This window comes from Chiloscyllium punctatum, chromosome 38 (genome assembly GCF_047496795.1).
Source record: "Chiloscyllium punctatum isolate Juve2018m chromosome 38, sChiPun1.3, whole genome shotgun sequence".
In the NCBI taxonomy this organism is placed as follows: domain Eukaryota; kingdom Metazoa; phylum Chordata; class Chondrichthyes; order Orectolobiformes; family Hemiscylliidae; genus Chiloscyllium; species Chiloscyllium punctatum.
This window is the reverse complement of record NC_092776.1, coordinates 3,105,341-3,131,069: the sequence shown is the minus strand read 5'-3', so window position 1 is coordinate 3,131,069 and position 25,729 is coordinate 3,105,341. Positions and strand designations below refer to the sequence as shown.

The 25,729-nt window shown below is 41.3% G+C and overlaps 1 protein-coding gene across 2 annotated transcripts in view; it reads right to left on the bottom strand.

The window, feature by feature from the left end:
* Nucleotides 1-25,729, bottom strand: part of cusr (Copper-only SOD repeat protein) — a 262,102-nt gene that overhangs the window by 5,697 nt on the left and 230,676 nt on the right. For both annotated transcript variants that reach the window (XM_072557050.1, XM_072557052.1), the window contains 3 exons: nt 25,296-25,419; nt 17,314-17,438; nt 3,854-3,937 (listed from right to left, as the gene is read on the bottom strand). In XM_072557050.1, coding sequence (XP_072413151.1) covers nt 3,854-3,937; nt 17,314-17,438; nt 25,296-25,419 — 333 coding nt within the window. The remainder of the gene's footprint in view (nt 1-3,853; nt 3,938-17,313; nt 17,439-25,295; nt 25,420-25,729) is intronic.

The following is a 25,729-nucleotide window of genomic DNA, read 5'->3' as shown; positions in this document are numbered from 1 at the left end:
TTTGTATAGTTGCAGCATAATATTGCGGTTCCAAACTCAATCCCTCTACCAATGAAACCTAACACACTGTATGCCTTCTTAACAGCACTATCCACCTGGGTGGCAACTTTCAGGGATCTATGTACATTGACTCCAAGATCCCTCTGCACATCCACACTACCAAGAATCTTTCCATTTACCCAGTACTCTGCCTTCTTGTTATTCTTCCCAAAGTGCACCACCTCATATTTAGCTGCATTGAACTCCATTTGCAACCTCTCAGCCCAATTCTGTAATTTATCAAGGTCTCCCTGCAACCTGTAACATTCTTCCAAACTGTCCACTACTCCACCGACTTTCGTGTCATCTGCAAATTTACTAATCTATCCACCTATGCCTGCGACTAAGTCATTTATAAAAATGTCAAACAGCAGTGGTCCCAAAACAGATTCTTGTGGCACACCACTAGTAACCGGACTCCAGGCTGAATATTTTCCATCAACCACCACTCGCTGCCTTCTTTCAGAAAGCCAGTTTCTAATCCAAACTGCTAAATCACTCTCAAATCCATGCCTCTGCATTTTCTCCAACAGCCTACCATGTGGAACCTTATCAAAGGCTTTACTGAAGTCCATGTACATCACATCAACTGCCCTATCCTCATCTACATGCTTGGTCACCTTCTCAAAAAACTCAATGAGGTTTGTGAGACATGACCTGCCCTTGACGAAACCATGTTGACTATCTGAAATCAAATTGTTGCTTGCTATCTTGCTATCTTATAATCCTTTCCAAAACCTTTCCTACAACAGAAGTAAGGCTCACTGGTCTATAATTACCTGGGTCATCTCTACTGCCCTTCTTGAACAAGGGCACAACATTTGCAATCCTTCAGTCCTCTGGTACTAAACCTGTAGATAATGATGACTCAAATATCAAAGCCAAAAGCTCTGCTATCTCCTCCCTAGCTTCCCAGAGAATCCTCAGATAAAATCCCATCCGACCCAGGGACTTGTCTACTTTCACTCCTTTTGGAATTGATAACACCTGTTCGTAACGAACCTTGATTCTTTCTAGTCTAATATCTCATACCTCACTCTTCTCCTCTACAATATTCTCCTTTTTCTGAGTGAAAACCGATGAGAAATATTCGTTTATCACTTTCCGATCTCCACAGGATCCACACTCAACTTTCCACTTCTGTTTTTGACTGACTCTATTTCTACCCTAATCATCCTTTTATTCCTCACATACCTATAGAAAGGTTTGGGGTTCTCCTTTATTCTATTTGCTAAAGACTGCTCGTGTCCTCTCTTTGCTCTTTTTAACTCTCTCTTTAAATCCTTCCTAGCTGATCTGTAACTCTCCATTGCCTCATCTGTACCATCTTGCCCCATCAACACATAAGTCTCCTTCTTCTTCTTAACAAGAGATACAATTTCTGTTGTAAACCACGGTTCCCTTACCTTATCACTTCCTCCCTGCCTGACAGGGACATACCTATACGCAATATCTGTTCCTTAAACCAGCTCCACATTTCCATTGACTGCATCCCCCACATTTTGCTAACCCATCCTATGCATCTTAATTCTTGCCTAATCATATTATAATTTCCCTTGCCCCATCGATAACTCTGTGGCATGTACCTGTCCCTTTCCATGGCTAAACTAAATGTAACTGAATTATGGTCACTCTCTACAAAGTGCTCACCTCCAACTAAATCAAGCACCTGGCCTGGTTCATTACCAAGCACCAGATCCAGTGTGGCCTCCCCTCTTGTCGGCCCTTCGACATACTGTGTCAGGAAACCGTCCTGTACACATTGGACAAAAATTGACCCATCCGACGTACTAGAGTTACAGCATTTCCAGTTAATGTTGGGGAAGTTAAAGACCCCATAATGCTGGTTGATTTCCAGAGGCAGCAGAAAGTATAGGTGGAGTCAGTGGATGGAAGGCTGGTTTGTGTGATGAACTGGGTTGTGTGCACAACTCTCTGTAGTTTCTTGCAGTCTTAGGAAGAGCAGTTTCCATACCACGCTGTGGTGTACCCAAATAGGATGCTCTGTATGGTGCATCTATAAATATTGGTAAGCATTGTTACGGGCATGCCGAACTTCCTTAATCTCCAGTGGAGATAGAGACATTGTTGTGCTTTCTTGACCTTCATGTCAACATGGGTTTCCCAGGAACTTGACACTCATGACCATCTCCCCCTCAGCCTCATTGATACAGACAGGGGTGTGCCCTCCACTCTGCTTCCTGAAGTCAATGACCAGCTCCTTCATTTTGCTGACATTGATGGAGAGTTTGTTGTCTTTATGCTATGCCGCTAAACACTCAATCTCTTTCCTGTATTTCGTCTTGTCATTGTTTGAGATCCAGCCTACAACAATGATGTCATTAGCCAACTTGTAAACGGAGTTAGGGCAGAATTTGTCCAGATGGTGATGAGTGTGTAGTAGAGGGCTGAGTACACAGCGTGCGGGGCACCAATGTTGTGGATTACTGTGGAAGCACTATTGTCACCTACTCTTTGTGAATGCAGTCTGAGAATCATTAAGTCAAGGATCCAGTTACAGAGGGGGAGCTCCTAATTCTCATCTCAGCCTGAAATGGCTTACTGCATATCCTAAGCAATTAGGGATGGTCAATAAATGTTTGTCTAGCCAATAACATCCATATCCCATAAACAACTTTTTTTTAAAAATGGCAATGTACTTACCCAATGCCCCACTAGGTCATGCAGAATTGTTTCCCATTGTAGATTAAATCATACTGTGCCCATGGCACAATGCAGTGGAATGAAAGTTATATTTTTGCTTTGGGTGGCCTAATGACAACGAAAGCTTGACTGAATATTGGCTGACATGAGAGAGAACGGAATTGGTACAGCAGAGCTGAATCAAGTATATAGTTGTATATTGTGAGGGTTAATAGCATTCGAATGGAGACATGATTCATTTATCATCAGGTATCCAAGAAAGCACAAATAGCTTTGGACCAGATTGTGTGTCAGGAATGGGTTTAGGAATTGCAAAACTCTCTTTTCTTGGCAACTTTAGATTGTTAGGGATGTACTTTTTAATATCCATTTTAAAGGACTCCCAATGTGATTACATGGTTTCCAAAGATCATTCATAGTGGAGAATTAGTGATTGCAATAGGGTATAAATAGGGACATAAAACAGCTGAGTGAGGGTTACAGAGAGTTGGGTGAACACAGCCAGGTCCATCAGGCAGCCAGCCTTCCATCCATTGACGCCATCTATATTTCCCGCTGCCTTGGGAAAGCAGCCAACATCATTAGAGATGCTCCCACCCCATTTATAAAAATCTTCCAGCCTCTTCCATCAGGCAGAAGGTTATAAAAGCTTAAACAAAGGTACCAACAGATTCAAGAACAGCCTCTTCCCTACTGTTATCAGACTGCTGAATGGACCTCTCAAATTTTACATTTAAATGCTGATCTTGCTCTTTGTGTACCTTCTCTACAGCCATAACATTGTAGTCCTCGGTCTGTTCTATTACCCTAATGCACTTTGTATGGTATGATCTGCCTGTACTGCACACAAAAGAAAGCTTTTCACTGTACCCAGGTACACATGATAATAATGAACCAAATCAAAAAAAAGGCATGACTGGAGGTATGAAGCAGCTAGGGACAAAAGAGGGATGGGAAATGGAGGTGTGGGAGCAGTGATGGTGAGGGAGCATAAGAGCTATACTGAAAAGCTCACATCTCCAGGAGATGAATGTACGCAAATAGACAAAACATTTCCAAAGTTGAGAATGGGCACACTTTGCATTTCAGGTTCAACATGAAAATCCAGCTCTATAAAGTTTCATTACTTACACAGGTGACACTAACATACCTGTTGCACATTTTGCAGAGGCCTTGAATTTACCCAGTTTCTCTTCCTTATCTAATTCATCCAATTTTTTCTGATCAACATGGCCTGAGAAAAGAAATAAACACGATATTTTTGAATATCTAATTGGGGAAGACTGATCATAAACACGATCAATCCTTAACCGAGTGCCATCATTTTCACAATTGAAACAAAGTTGTACATTCATAAGCAACATCAAAGACCCACATAATCTTGTACAGAACTAATGCAATGCTGCAAATATGAAAGTGGCTTCTTTTTTTCCCTGATGAGACATTTAAAAAAAAGACCTCCCATCCGGAAGTTAAAAAAAACAATGGCACTATTCAATGTGGGGAGTGTGTGTCTTTGAGATTTGGCCAAAGTATATCCCTCAGTAAATGTCATATAAACACATTATCTCAACATTTCCTACATAGCTGTTGTTGGAATCTGGCTACGTGATCGCCACTTTACAACAGTGGCTACATTTTTAGATTAGATTCCTACAGTATGTAAACAGGCCCTTCAGCCCAACAAGTCCACACCGGCCCTCCAAAGAGTAACCCACCCTATATTTACCCCTGACAAATGCACCTAACACTATGGGCAATTTAGCATGCCCAATTCACCTGACCTGCACATCTTTGGACTGTGGGAGGAAACCAGAGCACCCGGAGGAAACCCGCACAGACACAGGGAGAATGTGCAAACTTCACACAGACCGTATCCTGAGGCTGGAATCGAACCTGGGACCTTGGTGCTGTGAGGTAGCAGTGCTAACCACTGAGCCACTGTGCCATCCCAAACACGTTCCATTGTCAATGAAGTATTTTGGAAAGGTCTAACACCTTGAAAGATAGTGTATAAATCCAACTTTTAGATGTCAATATTGAGATAATACATGATGGTATTCACCTGCACTTAAATGAGTAATGACATTTATTTTGATACTCTGTTGTTTAATCAGATATTAACAGGTTATGGGTACAGCAAATAACATGATAGGATGCAGTTTAGGTTGAGTGACCCTTCCTCAGAATTTCTCTTTTTGTATCAATTAGTTATTTTTTTGAATATGTTCAGGTTCTTTCTCCATTGAAAAACCAACATAATGTGTTACACAATGTTGGTGTTTGTGAGGGGTAACTTCCCTTTGCTCAGAGCCCTTAGCTGATGAATTAATCTATTAAAAACACTCCTATGTTACAATGCAGCACATAAAGGCGACATTTGAAAGTGTCAAAACATTTGAGAATTCCCTGCTGTTCAGCAGGTTTCCATTTTATTCACAACCTTCACACCCCATACCACTGGGCTAAATGACATGCAGAAGGAAACCCATGTTTTGGCCTCATGTAAACTGAGGAATCTGACCTCAATGCTTTTGCATAGAAGGCATTTTCAACTTGCAAAAGGCCAGTGGAAGTTGGCACAGGTCTGGAATTTCCCAGGAAAATCACATATCCTCCAAAGAAAATGTCATCACCTGTGTACCAAAATGCACCTGCACATTCAGCCAAACATTTGACCTGTGTGAAAATATAATCCCAGTTACACAGCACAGCAGATTTACAGGTCAGTACTGTGCTGTTTAACTATGCAATGATGAAATAGTGACTTGACCAGTGTCCAATGTTATAAAAGTTACGCTTAGATGTGTGAAAAATGGTTTCACAAGAACAAACATTAAAATGTTTCTTTAAGATGCAAACAGGGAGTGATTTGAAAGTATTTCTGTGTCTGTAGCTGCTGTCTTGACCTGCTCTAGATATTGTGTCCAGTTCTGGTCACTCTGCTATAGGAAGGATATTAGTAAATTGAAGAGGATTCAAATAAGATTTATCAGGATGTTGTCAGGACTAAAGGGTTTGAGTTAGAAGGAAGAGGTTGAATAGGCTGGGACTTTTTTCCATTTGAGTGTTGGAGGCTGAAGGGTGACCTTATAGAGGTTTATAAAATCATGAGGAACATAGATAAGGTGAATAGCCAAGGTCTTTTCCTGAAGATGGGGGAGTTTAAAACCAGAGGCCATAGGTTTAAGGTGAGAGGAAAAAGATTTAAAAGGGACCTGAGGGGCAACTTTTTCACACAGTGGGTGGTTCAAATGTGGAATAAACTGCCAGAGGAAGTGGTAGATGCAGATACAGTTACAACATTTAAAAGACATTTGGATATATATATGAAATGGAAAGGTTTGGAGGGATATGGGCCTAACACAGCAAATGGGACTGTTTTAGTTTGGGAAACCTGGTTGGCATGAATGAATTAGACCAAAGGGTCAATCTCCATACTGTATGACTCTATGACTCTCTAACTGACAAGAGGATGTAAGTCTCCACTTTGTCATTTGGGGATAATATGGCAGTGCAGTTGGCTTCAGACCCCACCACATTTTAAGACCAGTGAAGTTGAAAATTATTCTCAATGGCCCATAGATAATAATATAGAACATAATCATAATGGAAGAGCAAGTATCTCAAGTTGGAGTCAGATCCTTTGGGAATGGTTTTGATTCCTAACCATTTAATATCTCCACAGTCATGTAACTGCCTTAGAATTTCTGGGAGCTGAACTTCTGCAATTTTCACCTGAACAATTGACAACGAGAAACAAAAATAGAAATTCCAGGAAAAGCTCAGTGGGTCAGGCAGCATCTGTGAAGGGAATTCAGAGTCAATGTTTTGAGTTCACTGACCCTTCCTCAAAACTGATGATAGCTAGGAAAATATCAGTTGACGAAGAGCCCAGCCTAAAGCCAGTGGGGATTTTTTGGAGTTCTGAACGTGACTCATCTTGGACTTGAAGCACTATCTCTGTTTCTCTCCCCACAGATGTTGCTAGACCCGCTGAGTTTCTCCAGCACTTTTTTTAACGTAGCCAATTCTAATATGTTGCTGCTGTTAAAATAGCCCAGTCCTAAAGTTTGAAGCAGTGTGTGTCTTACATTGTAGTTTACCTGGCAAATACTGGTTGGCAGTGAAAGACCCTTCTCTCATGAATTAAATACAGATTTTATTTTGGTTTATAAAAGCTTCACAAATGACCATTTGTTAGCTTTCACTGTTTCAGTTTTCTCTTTCTGCCTGCTGGATCTTTCAGTAGGTACAGAAGTATAGCAACACACCATTCAGACACAAGTCATATTCATTGCTGATGTACTGATGTTTACGAAGAGGATTAAGAGATTTCTTCCGAAAATTATTTTCCTCATTAGCAATATAATATATACAGCAGGGAGATTTCTTCTGATAAGTATTTTGGAAAATTACAAAAGCATTCTAAAATAAAATAGCTATGATCCCAATGGAGACAGTATTTAGAAGTCATTGTGCCCTGTTTACAACATTGCTGACTGATAGTGACCTGGAGAAATTTTCCCTCACAATTGCTCCTGCTACATTTATCTCAAAGTTCAGTTAATATATTTGCAGTAGACAGTTAAACAAAAAAGTGTGTTTTGTATGTTGTTACTTCCTGTTCAGATGTTCCTTCCCTCTCCCTTTCTTCCCATCAGTTTCATTCCAGACTTGGTGAAGAGTGCCCCCGAATCAATCACTCCTGAGTACTTTGTAGAGCTGTGTGTTAGCATGGCTTGTGCCTAGAAGAGCTGTGCATCCTTCCTCCCAAAAGGTCGGACTAAGATTACTAACTCACCAAGAAAGAAAACATCCTACCTTCTGTGTTCTGAGCTAACTCACCAGTGTCCTTTTCCATCAGTCAGCTCGTTGGTCAATCAGTCTACATTTATAAGTGTGGATTCAAAAACAACACAATGTATCATCAACCACTCATCACACAGACAATTATTTGAAGTCTGAAGATGGAAACATAGGATAAAAGGAGCAGGAGTAGGCAGTTTGGCCCTTCAAGCCTGTTCCACCATTCAATATGATCAAGGCAATTTAGGTGTGCCAATATATCATATCAGTTGTATGACACTATGATCTTTTGCTATAAATTCTGTGTCTTATGATCCTGTCCCACTAGCTACCTGATGAAGGAGCGGCGCTCTGAAAGCTAGTGCTTCCAAATAAACCTGTTGGACTATAACCTGGTGTTGTGTGATTTTGAACTGAATATATAGAAATATTTTATCAGAAAATGGCTTCCATTCTTTGCAGGGAAGAGGTGAGATATCGTCTAATAACAGATTCAAGACCAGACAAGCCTGTAGCATTACAAGAGATACATAACATAATGGCATGTGATATTCTGAACATAAGGTCCTTGCCTTCAAATCATACTCTGTGTTGTGGAGACAGTACAGTCCATTATATGTGTCATGTACAGTTATATCAGTAGGTATAGAAGTCAGACTGTGTGTGTAAATCTGTGAGATTGTAGCTTATTAACACTGTGTGTAAGTAAGTTCAGATATCTGATTCTCTGTGGTTTTTGTCCTGCAGACTAGTATATAGTAAGCCACAAATAGCAACAATTATGCTGTCTCTTTCATTCACCGAGGCACCTTAGAAAGCATCTTGCACATCCATGACCATTACCATTTAAAAAGGATAAGGGGAGCAAATACAAGGGAATACCATTATTTGCAAGATCCCCCTGAAGTCCCTCACCATCCTGACTTGGAAACAAACCATCATTCCTTCAGTGTCACTAGGTCAAAATTCTGGAATTCCCTCCCTCACGATATTGTGGGTCAGCGTAAACCAACGTTTCAAGAAAGCAGCTCGCTGCCACATTCTCTTTGGTATCTAGGGATGGCCGTTAAGTGCTGGACCAGCAAGTGAGACGCACATCCCATGAATGAATTTTTTAAAAATTGTATTGAAGGTCTTGAAATTGTAATGCAAATATTAACATCTAAATGTTCTGTACCTGTGGGCCATTACTTCAAGAGATGTGAAGCTAGTTAATATAAATAGGTAATGCCTCTTTAAAAGTAGCTGATAAAGGAATTATAAACTACCAAAGAAGTCAAGGGTTACAAGTTTGGAAAGTAAAAAGATCAAAATTAGTCAAATTGCTTCCTGGAATATTAAATGGTCCAATGGGACTGAGTATCCTTTCAATTATCCAAGATTTCCATGGTGTAAACTCATTCTTCATCCTTTCAATTAGCCTAGATTTCTGTGTTGTAAACTCACTCTTCTGGTTAGTCCCAAGTAAGCAACAAGAGCTTATTTAATCCTACAGCTAAATCAGAAACCATAATAAAATGGAGTCAGTTGTTGACATAAAAAAGGATACAGACTGTTCAATTGCAATTTTAGAACAGATAGGAAGAAAAACTGTTCAATGCTGGTGTCTAATGCAAACATAAATTTGCCATTTCAACAGATTAACAATATTTCTCATGCTGTGTGTTGACTAAGTAAGAGCTGAATTTCATCAAACTCAAAAAGATTCATGGCGAGATCTGTTGGGACTGATACAATGCTTAGTTACTCACTCCTCATGAATTAGGATGCCTTAAAGTTTGGGGTTAATTTTCTGTTCCTTAGATTATACCACCATATACCACCCAGTCTTTAGAGTACTCTCCCAGAGGGTTGCATCCAGGGTTTGAAACTTGTGATTTTTGGCTAAGTGTCAATTCTGTCAAGATTCATGAAGGGTTTCTCCTTATGTGCCTAGCAGGTTTTCTCAAACTCACCTCATTACCTGCACAGCGCCCCTCATGCCCAATGTTAGCATGATCATACCAGTCATCACATTTACAAGTATATGCTACATTTAGGACATCCCAGAATAGACTGGCAGCCCTGGCACCCCTAACACCTTTAAAAAGTGGATGTACACTTGGACAAATACTATCAGTTCAGAGCTCCCCTGCTCAGTTTGTGACATTCACCCTGAATGTGAAAGTTTAGATATTGCTGGTCCTTTTGAAGGATAACACCACAAGATTCTGGTGGACAGGGTGATGCAGAGGAGGGACATCCTCCTCCATCAGGACCAGCAAAGCGGGACACACCATCAGACTCTGCCAGCCTGCCTCCCAGTTTGCCACCTGGGTCAATACAGTCTCAGCTATCTTGAGGAATGGTCAGCAATGAAGAAAGAAGGGCCACCACAGGGTAAGTGCCACCATCTTCTCACCGATATCTCCCACTCAATCGCACTCTGCTACTGTAGCCACCTCCCACCAAGACTCATGCTCAAGAGTCTGAGGCAGGGATGCGCTTTGAAATGCCATTCACATCAGTGGAGCCAGCACGGGTGGGAGTGCTGCATGCAGGCTACTCACACCTATATCTTCTACCAGCAAAACAATGACAAATCATAAAAGTCCAGATGGTCGTACCTCTCCATTAATAGTGTTGGCCTGTATGAAATGCAGGTCTCCCACTTGTTCCTTCAGCAATTGGCTCCCAGGTTGTTCCCAACCTGAAGACTTTCTCTTTTAGACCACTCACTTCCTTCAGTCCACAGGTAACACTATGGGAATTCTCCCAAGCTCCAACCATGCTCGTCTTTTCATAAGACATGTGGAACAATGATCGTTTCAGTTGCTATTTATTTCTTTTCTGCTTTGAGAGCACAGCTTGGAGGGGAACTTGCAGGTCCTTTGAGATGGGAGTGGTTGTAGGTTTGGAAGGTATGATCTAAGGAGCCTTGGTGAATTTCTGCAGGGCATCGTTTTGATAGTACACACTGCTGCTACTGAGCGTTGATGGTTCCTGCTGAATGGATGGCCTTCAAATCTCCACTTTATTTGTTTTCCCTCAATTCCGCTAATCATTTCACAGCTGTTCTACTGACTGAATTTTCCACATTAGAACTTCTCTAATACCTTTCTTTTGGCTCATTTATTAGTGAAGACTGCCCTTGACCAAGACCATTGATTTTCCTGTGCCTCTGCTCTGATCCCTTCACTGTTTTCTCTTAAATGTGTCAAAATGTAGCAGTTTGGATCAGTAATTGGCTTGCTGAAAGAATACAGAGGGTGGTGGTTGATGGGAAATGTTCATCCTGGAGTCCAGTTACTAGTGGTGTACTGCAAGGTCGGTGTTGGGTCTACTGCTGTTCGTCATTTTTATAAATGACCTGGACGAGGGCGTAGAAGGGTGGGTTAGTAAATTTGCAGACGACACTAAGGTCGGTGGAGTTGTGGATAGTGACGAAGGATGTTGTAGGTTACAGAGAAACATAGATAAGCTGCAGAGCTGGGCTGAGAGGTGGCAAATGGAGTTTAATGCGGACAAGTGTGAGGTGATTCACTTTGGTCGCAGTAACCGGAATGCAAAGTACTGGGCTAATGGTAAGATTCTTGGGAGTGTAGATGAGCAGAAAGATCTCGGTGTCCATGTACACAGATCCTTGAAAGTTGCCACCCAGGTTGACAGGGTTATTAAGAAGGCATACAGTGTTTTAGCTTTTATTAATAGAAGGATCGAATTCTGGAACCATGAGGTTATGCTACAGCTGTACAAAACTCTGGTGCGGCCGCACATGGAGTATTCTGTACAGTTCTGGGTCACCACATTATAAGAAGGATGTGGAAGCTTTGGAAAGGATGCAGAGGAGATTTACTAGGATGTTGCCTGGTATGGAGGGAATATCTTAGGAGGAAAGGCTGAGGGACTTGAGGCTGTTTTTGTTGGAGAGAAGAAGGTTGAGAGGCGACTTAATAGAGACATACAAGATAATCAGAGGGTTCGATAGGGTGGACAGGGAGAGCCTTTTTCCTCAGATGGTGACGGTGAGCACGAGGGGGCATAGCTTTAAATTGAGGGGTGATAGATATAGGACAGATGTCAGAGGTAGTTTCTTTACTCCGTAGTAAGGGTATGGAATGCTTTGCCTGCAACGGTAATAGATTCGCCAACTTTAAGTACATTTAAGTCGTCACTGGACAAACATATGGACGTACATGGAATAGTATTGGGTAGATGGACTTCAAATTGGTACGACTTGTCGGCGCAACATCGAGGGACGAAGGGCCTGTACTGCGATGTAATGTTCTATGTTCTATAAATCCCACCAGTCCACATCAGCCGTAATTTAAAACTCTATACCATGAGCTGGGGAGGATGTCATGGCCAGCCAGAAGCTCCAGCTCATGTCCTACTCGATGACTTAATGTGCTCATAACAGGGGCAAAAAGGTTGATTAAATGTAAAATCTTACCAAAGCATGCCAAGGCAGGTAGTAAGACCAGGCAAGAATGCTGGTCAAAATCAACGAGGTAAAAACAATAACTGCAGATGCTGGAAACCAAATTTTGGATTAGTGGTGCTGGAAGAGCACAACAGTTCAGGCAGCATCCAACGAGCAGCGAAATCGACGTTTCGGGCAAAAGCCCTTTAGCCCGAAACGTCAATTTCGCTGCTTGTTGGATGCTGCCTGAACTGCTGTGCTCTTCCAGCACCACTAATCCAGAAGAATGCTGGTCAGTCATGTGAGCAAATGAAAGCTGGTATATCTCCCAAAACTATCCTGGCTTCCAGACAACAACACTCATGTCTAAGTGCATGTTACCACATCAATTTAGCTGGAGAAAGTGAGGACTGCAGATGCTGGAGATCAGAGCTGAAAATGTGTTGCTGGAAAAGCGCAGCAGGTCAGGCAGCATCCAAGGAACAGGAGAATCGACGTTTCGGGCATCAGCCCTTCATAAGGAATGAGGAAAGTGTGTCCAGCAGGTTAAGGTAAAAGGTAGGGAGGAGGGACTTGGGGGAGGGGCGTTGGAAATGCGATAGGTGGAAGGAGGTTAAGGTGAGGGTGATAGGCCAGAGTGGGGGGCGCGGAGAGGTCAGGAAGAAGGTTGCAGGTTAGGAAGGCGGTGCTGAGTTCGAGGGATTTGACTGAGACAAAATCCTTCACCTTGACCTCCCTCCACCTATCGCAATCCCAACACCCCTCCCCCAAGTCCCTCCTCCCTACCTTTTACCTTAACCTGCTGGGCACACTTCCCTCATTCCTTATGAAGGGCTGATGCCCCAAACATCAATTCTCCTGTTCCTTGGATGCTGCCTGACCTGCTGCGCTTTTCCAGCAACACATTTTCAACATCAATTTAGACTGCCTCAATGAACTGTAACACACCACTACATAATCCCTCACCAAACACAACCCAGCATTCCTTTTTCGTGACATCATCCCTGACCAGCAGTTGCATTGCTGGTCAGGGATGATATCACGGTTGTGCTAAAGGAGCACACTATGGAGGGCTTGAGCAGTGAGGCATTATGGGTGGAGCTGAGAAATAAGAAAGGTGCAGTTATATTGTTGGGACTGTATTACAGGTCTCCCAATAATGAGCGTGAGGTAGAAGAACAAATACATAAACAAATTATGGAAAGATGTAGAGGCAACAGGGTGGTGGTGATGGGGAGATTTTAATTTTCCCAGCATTGACTGGGATTCACTTAGTGTCAGAAGTCTGGATGGGACAGAATTTGTAAGAAGCATCCAGGAAAGTTTTCTAGAGCAGTATGTCAAGAATCCAATGAGGGAAGGGGCCATATTGGATCTGGTGCTGGGGAATGAGCCAAGCCAAGCCAGGCGGTAGAAGTTGCGGTGGGGGATTTCTTTGGGAACAATGACCACAATTCTGTAAGTTTTAGAATATTCGTAGACAAAGATGAGAGTGGTCCTAAGGGAAGAGTACTAAACTGGGCCAAGGAGAATTATATCAAAATTAGACAGGAGCTCAGAAATGTAGATTGGACACAGCTATTTGAAGGCAAGTCCACATTTGATATGTAGGAGGCTTTCAAAGATAGGTTAAAGATAGTGCAGGATAGGCATGTCCTGTTGAAGGCAAAGGATAGGAAAGGCAAGATTCTTGAACCATGGATGACAGGAGAAATCGTACGACTAGCCAAGAGGAAAGGCGAAACATACAAACGGTCCAGGCAGCTAAGGACAGAACGGGCCCTGGAGGAACATTGGAAGAGTAGGACCAGTCTTAAACGAGGAATCAAGCGGGCTAAAAGGAGTCATGAAATGGCTTTAGTGAGCAGAATTAAGGAGAATACCAAAGCCTTTCATTCTTATACAAGAAGCAATCGGGTAACTAGAGAACGGGTTGGTCCACTAAAGGATAAGGAAGAAAGGTTGTGTTGAACCTGAGAGAATGGGTGAGATTCTGCATAATTACTTTGCATCAGTGTTCACTGAGGAGAGGGACATGATGAATGTTGAGATTTAGAGAGAGAAGTTTGATAACTCTGGATCATGTTGACAAAAGTAGGGAAGATGTTGGGTAAGCTAGAAGTTATGAAGGTGGACAAATCCCCAGGACCAGATGAGATCTATCCCAGGTTGCTGGGAGAGGCAGGAGAGGAAACAGCTGGGGCCCTGATGTAGCATTGTAGCATCCTTAAATACAGGTGAGGCGCCGGAAGACTGGAGGGTTGCTCATGTTGTCCCCTGTACACAAAGGGTAGTGGGGATCTTGCGGGTAACTACAGACCAGTGAGGCTGATGTCAGTGGTGGAAACATTGCTGGAGAAGGTACTGAGGGATAAAATCTATTTATATTTAGAAAAGAATGGGCTTATCAGTGATAGGCAACATGATTTTGTGTGGCCAAGATCGTGCCTTACCAACTTAATAGAGTTCTTTGAGGAAGTGACCAAGTTGATAGATGAAGGAACAACTGTTGATGTCATATACAACCCAGCATGCATCCTTCCATTATTACACAAAGATTGGTGGCGTAGCAGAAAGCATAAGGGACTGTCAAAGAATACAGGAGGATATAGGTAGACTGGAGAGTTGGGCGGAGAAGTGGCAGATGGCTTTCAATCTCGACAAATGTGAGGTGATGCATTTTGGGAAGTCTAATCGAGAGTGAATTATACAGTAAACGGAAGAGCCTTGGGAAAATTTGATGAGCAGAGAGATCTGGGAGTTCAGATCCATTGTACCCTGAAGGTTGCTGCACGGGTGGATAGAGTGGTTAATAAGGCATATGGTATGCTTGCCTTCATCGGATGTGGTATTGAATATAACAGCTTTCCCAAGGCTCTTCCGTTTACTGTATAATTTGCTCTGGTATTAGACTTCCCAAAATGCATCACCTCACATTTGCCTGGATTGAAATCTATCTGCCACTTCTCCGCCTAACTCTCCAGTCTATCTGTATTCCCTTGTATTCTTTGACAGTCCCCTATGCTTTCTGCTACTCCACCAATCTTTGTGTAATAATGGAAGGATGCATGCTGGGTTGGGGGCCTGTGACTAGTGGAGTTGATGCTGGGCCCATTAATTTTTTTATCTATATCAATGATTTTGATGAGAATGTACAAGTCATTTAAGTTTGCTGATGACACTAAAATCGGTGGTATCATGGACAGTGAGGAAGGTTATCAGAAATTGCAGCAGGACCTTGATCAGCTGGGGAAGTGGGCCAAGAAATGACAAATAGAGTTTAATATAGATAAGTGTGAGGTCTTGCATTTTGGAAAGTTAAATCAAGGTAGGAATGTCAAGGTGAATGGTAGGGCCTTAAGGAGTGTAGTGGAACAGAGGGATCTTGACATTCAGGATCATGGTTCTCTGAAAGTGGAGTCACAGGTCGATAGGACAATGAAGAAGGCTTTTGGTACACTGGCCTTCATCAGTCAGGGCATTGAGTATAGAAGCTGGCAAGTTATGTTGCAGTTATACAGGACATTAGTGAGGCTACACTTGGAGTGTTGTGTTCAGTTTTGGTCACCTTGCTATAGGAAGGATGTATTAAACTGGATAGAGTGCAGAAGAAATGTATAAGGATGTTGCCAGGACTCAAGGGTCTGAGTGATAGGGAGAGGTTGGACAAACCAGGACTTTTTTCTTTAAAATGTAGGAGACTGAGGGGGGACCTTAGAGAGCAGTTTAAGATCATGAGAGCCATCGATAGCGTGAATGCACTCAGTCTTTTTCGCAGAGTTGGGAATTGAGGACTAGAGGGCATCGGTTTAAGATTAGAGGGGAAGAATAAAAGGGAACCTGAGGCACAACTGTTTTACACAGAGGGTGGGACGCATATGGAATGGCTGCCAGCGGAAGTGAGTGAGGTAGGTAATTAACAACATTTCAAAGGCATTTGGACAAATACATGGATTGGAAAGGATTTGAAGGATATGGACTAAATGCAGGGAAATGGGATTAGTGTTGATGGACATTTTGGTCGGCGTGGACCAATTTGGGCCAAAGGGTCCTACATGCTGTAGGACACTACAACTCTATAACGTCTAGTCAGTCTTGAGTAAGTGAAGGAGCTGCAACATTGCTCTCTCACTTCTTCCCATAAAACAAACAATTCTTCCATCTGAGACAGCAATTTACAAGTATTTCCTCCAGTTATTGTTCAAAGCACAGACTGCTCTATATGAGAAATACAGATTCACAGACCACTCTGTCAAACACATCCATTCAGTTTACAATTGTGACCCTGAGCTATTTATGGCAACGTTGTAACTAAATTGAGGCTTATCATGCGGTCCATGATTTTTGAAACCCAATCAATTCGGTCTATAATTAATCTCAAACTCTGCACGTTGCTCATTTAATTAATTGCTGTTCATCATCAATGTGCCATTTAGAATCATTGGAGCTCTTCAAGGCTCTTCAGGGAGGGCTTTGGCAAATTTAAAAGAAGCAGCTGAACATGTAGAAGCTCCCAATCAGGTTGGCCCGATGCAGGTGCAAATCGGTTCTGTGGAGTTGGTTAATACTTCAGTGTGGTTGGTGCTGTTTGATATTTTTCTTCTTATATGGTTAACCACCATGGATTTGTTTTGAGTGAGTGTCATATAAAAATGTTGTTTGTAGGTTTGCACTGTTTTTGATACACTGCCTCACAAATATCAGCTTCATGATCGGTGGTGCATAAAAAGAGTGGGACTCACTTTAATTTTCTGCACAATGACTGTCTTCCCTTTTGACATTACACCCAACTTCCCTTTACAAATTGAAATATAAAATGGGCAGGTTATACAATAGGGAGTGAAATTCCCCACTGCATAGATGACCCAGCATTCAGCACTTACAGAAAATGTGGGCTGCTTCTCACATGCACCTCCTTCATAATACTGAAAATGTACTAAAAATAACTTTTTCTTATTCTCCCACAGGACATGGATATTGCTGGCTGGGTCAGCATTTATTGTTTGTCCCTAGTTGACCTAGAAGGTGGTGCTGAGCTTGTGCTTAATACTTATGAGGAATGATACTGGTGATTTAGAGTTTCAGCAAAGATTCCTGTAACAAAGGTCTTCCCTTCCCATTGGATCCAATCATTTAAATGGTTATTTTCTGCATTTGATATTATGTAAAATCCTTTTAGTTTATAGGCTGAATAATAATAATTAATAATAAGGTGGTCCCTAGCATTTAGCAAAACATTCAAAAGAACGAGGGAAATAAGTAAATTCAGACACTAAACCGAAGTTGACAGAACAGTGAACAGAAGTAAAAAGCAGGAAATTCATTGTGACACTGCTGGAATATTTTCTTTTCTAGCAGGAATCTCACAATTGTTCAATCAAACCTGCTTGAACACTTACCTGCCATGTAGAAGGTGATATTCTGGCATTCCTTTACAGTGGCTGCAGATGGGCCCCCTGGTAATATGTTCACTCTCCAGACAGAAATCTCAAGAGCATCAGCAACAGTCCTGCGGAATTCATATCTAGAAAGAGCAACCCATTTGAATTTCAGTGTGATAATGTAACAAATTTAATTACCAAACTACCAGGAGCTTTGGCTCAGTGCTTAGTACTGCTGTCCCACAAAGCCAGCGACCTGGGTTCGATTCCAGCCTCGGATGACTGTCTGTGTGGAGTTTGGACATTGTGTCTGTGTGGATTTCCTCCCACAGTCCAAAGATGTGCAGGATGGGTGGATTGGCTATGGAAAATTGCCCTGTAATGTTCAGGGATCTGTAAGTTAGGTACATTAACCATGGGAAATGCAGGGATATGGTAGGGGGATGCTCTTTGGAGGGTTGGTATGGACTTGTTGGGCTTAAGGCCTGTTTCCATACTATGGGAATTCCATGATTTAAATTATGAATTCACAGCAACTTAGGACTAAACTAACATTTCTGGAATCTTTCACATAACAGCATTATATGGGAAAGAGGGATTCCAATAAAAAAAATTGACTGGATCTAAATTCATATGCAAGCTTTTTTTATTTCAACTAAAAAAGCAAAAAAAACTCCAAAATGATAAGATAAATATTAATAGCTTGTCTCCATGGGTCCCAAAAACAAATTTAAAATAATTATAGATAGAACCAATAAGTAAGTTCAAAAATATTTTCTCCAGAGAAATAGAATGTAAAAACATTCCGTGTAAAGTATTGTACAGCAAAAGATAACTATGTTTAAACACAGAGACCAAGTTCACACTTTTATGTGAGAGTTTTATTTGTTAGCCACACTCCCTAAAACTGACCCCACTGACTACTAAACTGATTCTAACAAGGTCAGCTAGCTGGACATCGGAGAGTTTGAGTTCCCCTTTTCAGGCTGTTAATCTGGTCCAATTAGATCCAATCAGCTCACCCATACTGACACTCTATCTGAGGCAGTACTGTAGTCAAGGACTGTTCATGTGGAAACAAAGTGTGAGTTGGTGATGGGAATATAAGCCTCTTTCATATTATTTCAATTACTAGCTTCTCATATTTATAGAACCAATTAATTATCCATCACCCATTCCCCAATTCCATTAGGTCTCAGGCATTCCTTAAGACTATATTCGATGATAATAGACTTGTTGAAAATGGAGCATTAAAGTTTTAAAGAGTGAGCAGAAGAATTTTCTTAAGCTTTTAATTTACACAACTTCGACATTCACCGAAGATATCCTCACCTGTGCAAATTAGCTGGAGGTCAACCTTTTTTTAAAATTGTATACTTTGTATGCAGTTCACAAAACAGTCAAAATCCATACCAAAATCCCCAAAACCAGGTGTATTAAAGTCTTTCCTGAAAATAGTGCACCTCTTTCTGGTAAAGGGTAGATTATGGTTTGGAGAGTTAAAACAGCCTTGAGATCCTTTTCCTGTCTTCTCTTATAGCAATGGTAGATGTATGATCACTTGTATAGATGATCATGCACGTTAACAGGGTGAAAGATGTTAGCATTAAAAAATTCCTTCCCTTTCAGATTGAGTAAGGTTCCAAGCCATAGTTTTGAAACAAAGAAGAGGCATTCTCAACACTGTTCTAGCTTATATTTATTCCTCAGCCTATAACACAAAAAGAAAGGTTATCTGGGCATTATAGGTTGTTTGTGACAGCTTTCTGTGTACAAATCAGATGCCACATTTCAGACATAATATTAGTGTGCATTTCAAAAGTATCTTAAAAATACTAAAGATTGCAATCAATAGAATTTCCAGCATTCAGGATCTCCAAATAAATATACATTTACAATATGAAATAAACTGATTAGCATCAGTTACAAAGGAAATCACTAACTGGTAAAAAAAATTGCTATTATTTTCATCAAATCCTGAAACTTCTCTTAATTTCCTGATCGACCTCTTATCTTCTGCAATCTATATTCCAACTCAGCCAACATTACGTTGCTGTGTCCAATCTCTCTCTTTACCGAACTACTTTGACTCCAGGCCAAAACAGCATCCATTTCAGGCTGAATGCTGACTGCAAAGCACCCTGGGATGTTTTTCCTTATTCAATAAAAATTGGTGTTCACACAACTTGTGAAACTATTCAATATCCCAAACCAGATGATGTTAAACACATTTAATATGCTAATAAGCATTCATAAAAATTGAACAGCAATGAACAAAATCAGTGGTGTAAAGATCTCCATTGCAACAAAAACCATCTGCTTTAATACTGGCCTTACCACTTACTGACATTATGTTAAACCTGTTGCAGGAACCAAGTCAAACTGGCAGTTGATTGAAGTGGTGTGCCACTACAAGTACCTTTTTTTAACCCTTTTTTATTTTTACTGTTACTTTTGTTAAGAAACAATTCAGGAATAGAAAGTGGGGAAAGTACTATGTGGTATATTCTCACCATACAGAAAGCAGAAGTACCACTAAAAAAAACATAACTTTTAATTAAGGAACTAAAGCATTATAAGAACTGTTCATTATATTTGTACTGCCATTTTCATACATGCTGAAGATTTTTAGGGTGGCAGAGAGATTTAGAGCACTGATCTTTTTGGAGACTTGCATATATAACCTTATCTTTCTTGATATCCATCTCTCCCTATGTCGCTTTTCCCTTTCTATGATCAGAAATAATGAAAGAAGGAAGCTTGACTCCAGTTAACTGGCAATTGTCCATGGGAAAAATGACAAAATTCATTTTCCATTATGGGTGATGCACTAGATTGGAGTTACTTAGGAGTAATAATAATGATGATAAGCCTGTATCTCAGATTGTTATTGGATTATGAAAGTGTCAAATGACCACTATTTTGATCCACACAGTTCAGATAAATAGGTTAATGAAATATTAACTTTGTTTTTCTCTCCACAGTAACTGTCTCGTCTGCTGAATATTTACATCCTTTTCAGTTTTTCCTACAAAGTATCACAGTATCATCTGCTTGCTACAACAAAATCTACTAAGTCACATTGCAGGCTGCCCTTTGGTCCAGCAAACGCTCCAAGACTGGTTTGAAGCAACAGCAAGGTTCAATGCAGAACTAGAGCGTAGTCAGTGTCAGAAAAGAACAGGGAAAGCTGTGGACATGTAGCTCCAGAATAGAATGGAAGGCACACCAGGACATGTAGCTCCAGAATAGAATGGAAGGCACACCAGGACATGTAGCTCCAGAATAGAATGGAAGGCACACCAGGACATGTAGCTCCAGAATAGAATGGAAGGCACACCAGGACATGTAGCTCCAGAATAGAATGGAAGGCACACCAGGACATGTAGCTCCAGAATAGAATGGAAGGCACACCAGGACATGTAAATTGAGACATTTTGTCATTGGTGATTTATTTGCCTTCCATTTTCAAAATATTCCTTTTCTAAACTAGGGTTTATGTGCAAGAACCCATAAGTACATTTTTCAGTTACAATTTTAAACAGATGTGAGAATTCTTTGTGATGTAGTTCATTTGTGACATTAGAAGAGCTAAGAAAACACAAAAGCATTGAAAATATAAAGGGGCAAGATAAACTGAGCAAACTTAGAAAAGCTTGGTCCTAATGTATTTTATCAATTCATGTTACTGGTTCCCTGATTTTTAACAAAGGCACTATGACCTATATTTAAAAAGCATTCAACAAATGGAATAATGCAAGGGGAACAGCAAACAACAACTGTAATTTGTATGTTTCAAAGGGAGATAGGACAATCCAGGAATTTCAGTTAACTTAATGAGCAACTTTTTAAGAAGGCAGCTCAACACCACCGTCTCAAGGCCATATACTCTGGGGGATTTCAAGGTCCACCACCAAGAGTGGCTCAGTAGCAGCATTACTGATGGAACTGGTTGGGTCGTAAAGAACATCGCTAATAGACCAGATCTGCAGCAGGTGGTGAGGGAACCAACAAGAGGGAAAAAACATACCTGACCTCTCATCACCACAGATGTATCTTCCATGACAGTATGAGTAAGCATGATCACTGCATTAAAAACAACAAATGCGAAACTTGAGTGTAGAATGATCAGGGAGAAAGGATGTTGATGGTCCCAACAAGAATTTTGATCGTCTCTTTCACTGTCAACATCTTCATTGCTTTCACATTCCGATTACTTAATCTGAACTATCAACATCCTTACTACCCCACCATTCGACATTCCACCACCTTGCCCTCCCACCCCCCAACTATAGCATAAGTGTTGCTCCCTCCACACTTCACATCAGTTCTGAAGAAGAGACAGCTCGACTCGAAATGTTAGCTTGCTCTCTCTGCATGGATGCTGCCTGACCTATTGTTATTTTCAGTACAGATTCCAGCATCTGCAGTAATTTTCCCTGGCATTGTACCAAAGACCACCTTCATATTGAGAATAAGCTCCATTGTGTTGTGCGGCACTATCTTTGGGCGAAATGGGATAGACTTCCAACAAATCTAGCAACTCAACACTGGGTATCCATGAGGGGCTATGGGCCATCAAAAGCAGCAGAACTGTACTCCAGCACAATCTGTAACCTATGGCCTGGTATATTCCACACTCACCTCCTAACATGAGGCCAGGGACCAACTCTGGTTCAATGCAGAGCGCAGAAGAGCATACCAGGAGCAGTACCTAAAACTGAGGTGCGAGTTGTAAGACAGGACTACTTGTTTTCATTTTGGCATACTGAACTCAAAACATTATCTCCATTTCTCTCTCTGTCTGTCACCAGACCTGCTGAGTTTTCCCAGCACTTTGTTATTCTCAGCACAGCTACAACACTAGCATCTATTCGATAATGTGGAAAATTGTTCAGGCATATCCTGTACACAAAAAGTAGGACAATCCAACCTGACCAATTACCGTCCCATCAGCCTACCCTCGATCATCAGTAATGCGATGGAATGTGTCATCAATCGTACTATTAAGCAGCACTCGTTCAGCAATAACCTTCTCTGTGATGCCTAATTTGTGTTCTGCCAGGGCCACTCAGCTCCTGACTTCATTACAGCCTTGGCTCAAACATGGACAAAAGAGTTGAATTCTGGTTCAATACCAAACTACCTTTGGGGTGGCTCAGTGGTTAGCACTGCTACCTCATAGCACCAGGGTCCCAGGTTTGATTCCAACCTCGGGTGACTGTCTGTGTGGAGTTTGCACATTCTCCCTGTGTCTGCGTGGGTTTCCTCCGGGTGCTCCGGTTTCCTCCCACAGTCCGAAGATGTGCAGGTCAGGTGAATTGGCCGTGATAAATTGCCATAGTGGTAGGTGCCTTAGTCAGAGGGAAATGGGTCTGGGTGGGTTACTCTTCGGAGGGTCAGTGTGGACTGGTTGGGCCGAAAGGCCTGTTTCCACACTGTAGGGAATCTAATCTGTAAAGGGAATCTAATCACCTCCTCAGGTCCTAAAACAGTCCATAACCAAAAGTAGCAAGACCTGTGTGATATCAAGGTTGGGTCTGACAGCTGGACAGTAACATTCATGCCACACAAGTGCCAGGCAATTATCATTTCTGTCAAGCTGGAATCTGACCATCACCCTATAACGTTCAACGGCATTAACATCACTGAATGAATCGCCCACTATCACATCCTCGGAGTTACCACTGACTGGAAACTGAACTAGATTCACCACAAGAGTAGATCAAAGGTTAGGAATCCTAGTAACAGCAAATAACTCACCTCCTGCTTCCCCAAAACCTGTCCACCAAGGTACAAGTCAGGAGTGTGATTGAATATTCTCCAATGGCCTGGATGGGTGCAGCTTCAACTATATTCAAGAAGCTTGACACCATCCAGGACAAAACAGCCCGCTTGATTAGCACCACATCTGCTACCACCAGCGCTCAGTAGCAGTGGGGTGTATTATCTAAAAGATGGACTGCAGAAGTTCACCAAGGCTCCTTGGCCAGTACTTTTCAAACGCACGACCATATCCAGCTAGAAGGCCAAGGTCAGCAGATACATGGAAACACAACCGCCTGCAAGTTCCCTTCCAAACCACTCATTCTGACTGGGAAATATATTGCCATTCCTTCAGTGTCACTGAGTCAAAATCCTGGGACTCCCTTTCTAACAGTACTGTGAGTGTACTTACCTCAACTGGACTGAAGCAGTTCAAGAAGGCAGCTTACCAGAACCTTCTTCATTAATTAGGGATGGATAATAAATGCTGACCAGTTAGTGAAGCCCTCATCCCTGAATGAACTACCTTGAAGCAGTCTCAACTACTTCTTGTGGTCATGATTCGGAGGATCCAATGTTGGACTGGGTGTACAAAGTTAAAAATCACACAGTATATACTCCACTACCACCTGATGAAGGAGCAGCACTCCAAAAGCTAGTGCTTCTAAATAAACCTGTAGGACTATAACCTGGTGTTGGGTGATTTTTAACTTCTTGTACTGGGCATTCTAAATTCCTTCCACTCTCTGGAAATCTAAATCTAAAAATCTAGGAATGGAAATTACAATAAAGCATAGGTTTTAGAAAAGATCATGGTCAGCCAGTAACAAAGCAGTGAATAACGTAATGAGATTGGTGTAACACATTTGGATTTCCAACAGGCTTTTTTTCCCATTCACTAATAGGATGTGGGGGTTGCTGGGCCAGCAATTCTTGCCCATCCCCAGTTGCCCGTGTGAAGGTACTGTGGAGCTCCTTTCTTGAACCGCTGCAGTTCATGCCCTGTGGGTAGACTCACAATGCTCTTAAGGAGAAAATTCCAGGACTTTGGCCACTGACACTGAAGGGAACAGCAGTATATTTCCAAGTCAAGATGGTGAGTGGCTTGGAGGGGGGGGTTTGCAGGGGGTGGTGTTGCCATGTATCTGTTGCCCTTGTCCTTCTCAATGGAATTAGTTGTGGGTTTGATCGATAGTACACTTATGCCTCAGATGAGAACATATTGTATTGCAAAACAAGTACCAGAAGAGAGTGTAGGAATTAAAGATAGATACTTATGAAAGAAAGGAACTGGTATTCCACCAGGATTGGTGCTCAACTACTGTTATTTCAAAATCATTTGGACTCAGGAATACAAAGCATTATCTCAAAATTTGTGGACAAACTAAATTAAGAGAGAAGGACTGTAACAAAGTACAGGAAGATATTAATAAACTAATAAAATGAGTATGCTGTTGGAAAATTTACTTTAGTAAAAAGGTATGTGAGAGACCGTACATTTTGGTAGGAAGATTAAGAAATAAGTATCTATAAAAGATTGAGGACCGCAGGTGCTTGAGGATATTTAGAGGCAAATCATTAGAAGTAGTGTCGCAGGTTAAGTAAGCCAAAATCAAAAGGCAAACAGAATATTGGGGAAGTTATGCTGAATTTGTGAGGAACCTTGCTTACATGGAGTACCATGGAGTACCACAAACAGTTCTGGTCTCCATATTGTAAAAAGGTCATGGTGACACTTAAGTAGGTGCAAAAGCTATTCATGAGAATGATATTATAGAAGTGAGAGGTTAGAGTGCTTAGGAAAGAGTGAATAAGCTGTGCGTTATGATGTGACCTGACAGAGACCTTCAAGATTAACAAAGGGTTTGATAAGTAGACATTGACAAGATGTCTCCATTAGTGGGGACAGAAAGAGAGCAATAAACCATAAATATAGGTCAGTGACCAATACATTCAACAAGAAATTCATAAGAAACTTTTGTTATCCGAAGAATGGAATCAAGTAGTTGAGGTTGCTTCAAGACCGGCACCTAAGGCGAAGTTAAATGAACAAATGGGGCAAAAATTAATAGAAACTGATGTCAATGGGGTTAAATGAAGAAGTTGAGAGCAGCTTGAGTGGAAGCTGAACAACTGAACCAAATGGTACATTTCTATGCTGTTAATGCTATTTTATATTATATATACCCAGGTACCCACTTAGTCTAACCTTTTGATTTTAGACCAATGCTTACCTGTTGAATGGGTCCACTTTTGGAAAAACAAGTGATTTTGTTGGAGAATCAGCCACAATGTCAGTGCAATCCATTAAAGTTTTATTTGGCCCTTCACTGTGAATCACCACTGATCTGCCCACAACTAGAAATGAAGAAACCAGTTATAACATATTCTCAAAAGCAAGACAGTGGAGATGCTGATAATCTGAAATTTAAAAAAAACAGAACATGCTGCAAGAGCTCAGCAGGTCAGTTAGTTATTTGGGGAAAGAGAAACAGAACTAAGCTCTCAGGTCAAAGACTTTTCTCCCTCCACAGATACTGTCTGATCTGTTGTGTATTTGCAGTGTTTTCTGTTTTATTTAACATTTTCATTCTGATTCAATGTTCATTTCTATATTTTTCTCCTTTCATTCAAACAGGTAATTAATTTTAGTAGGAAGGTAAGCATC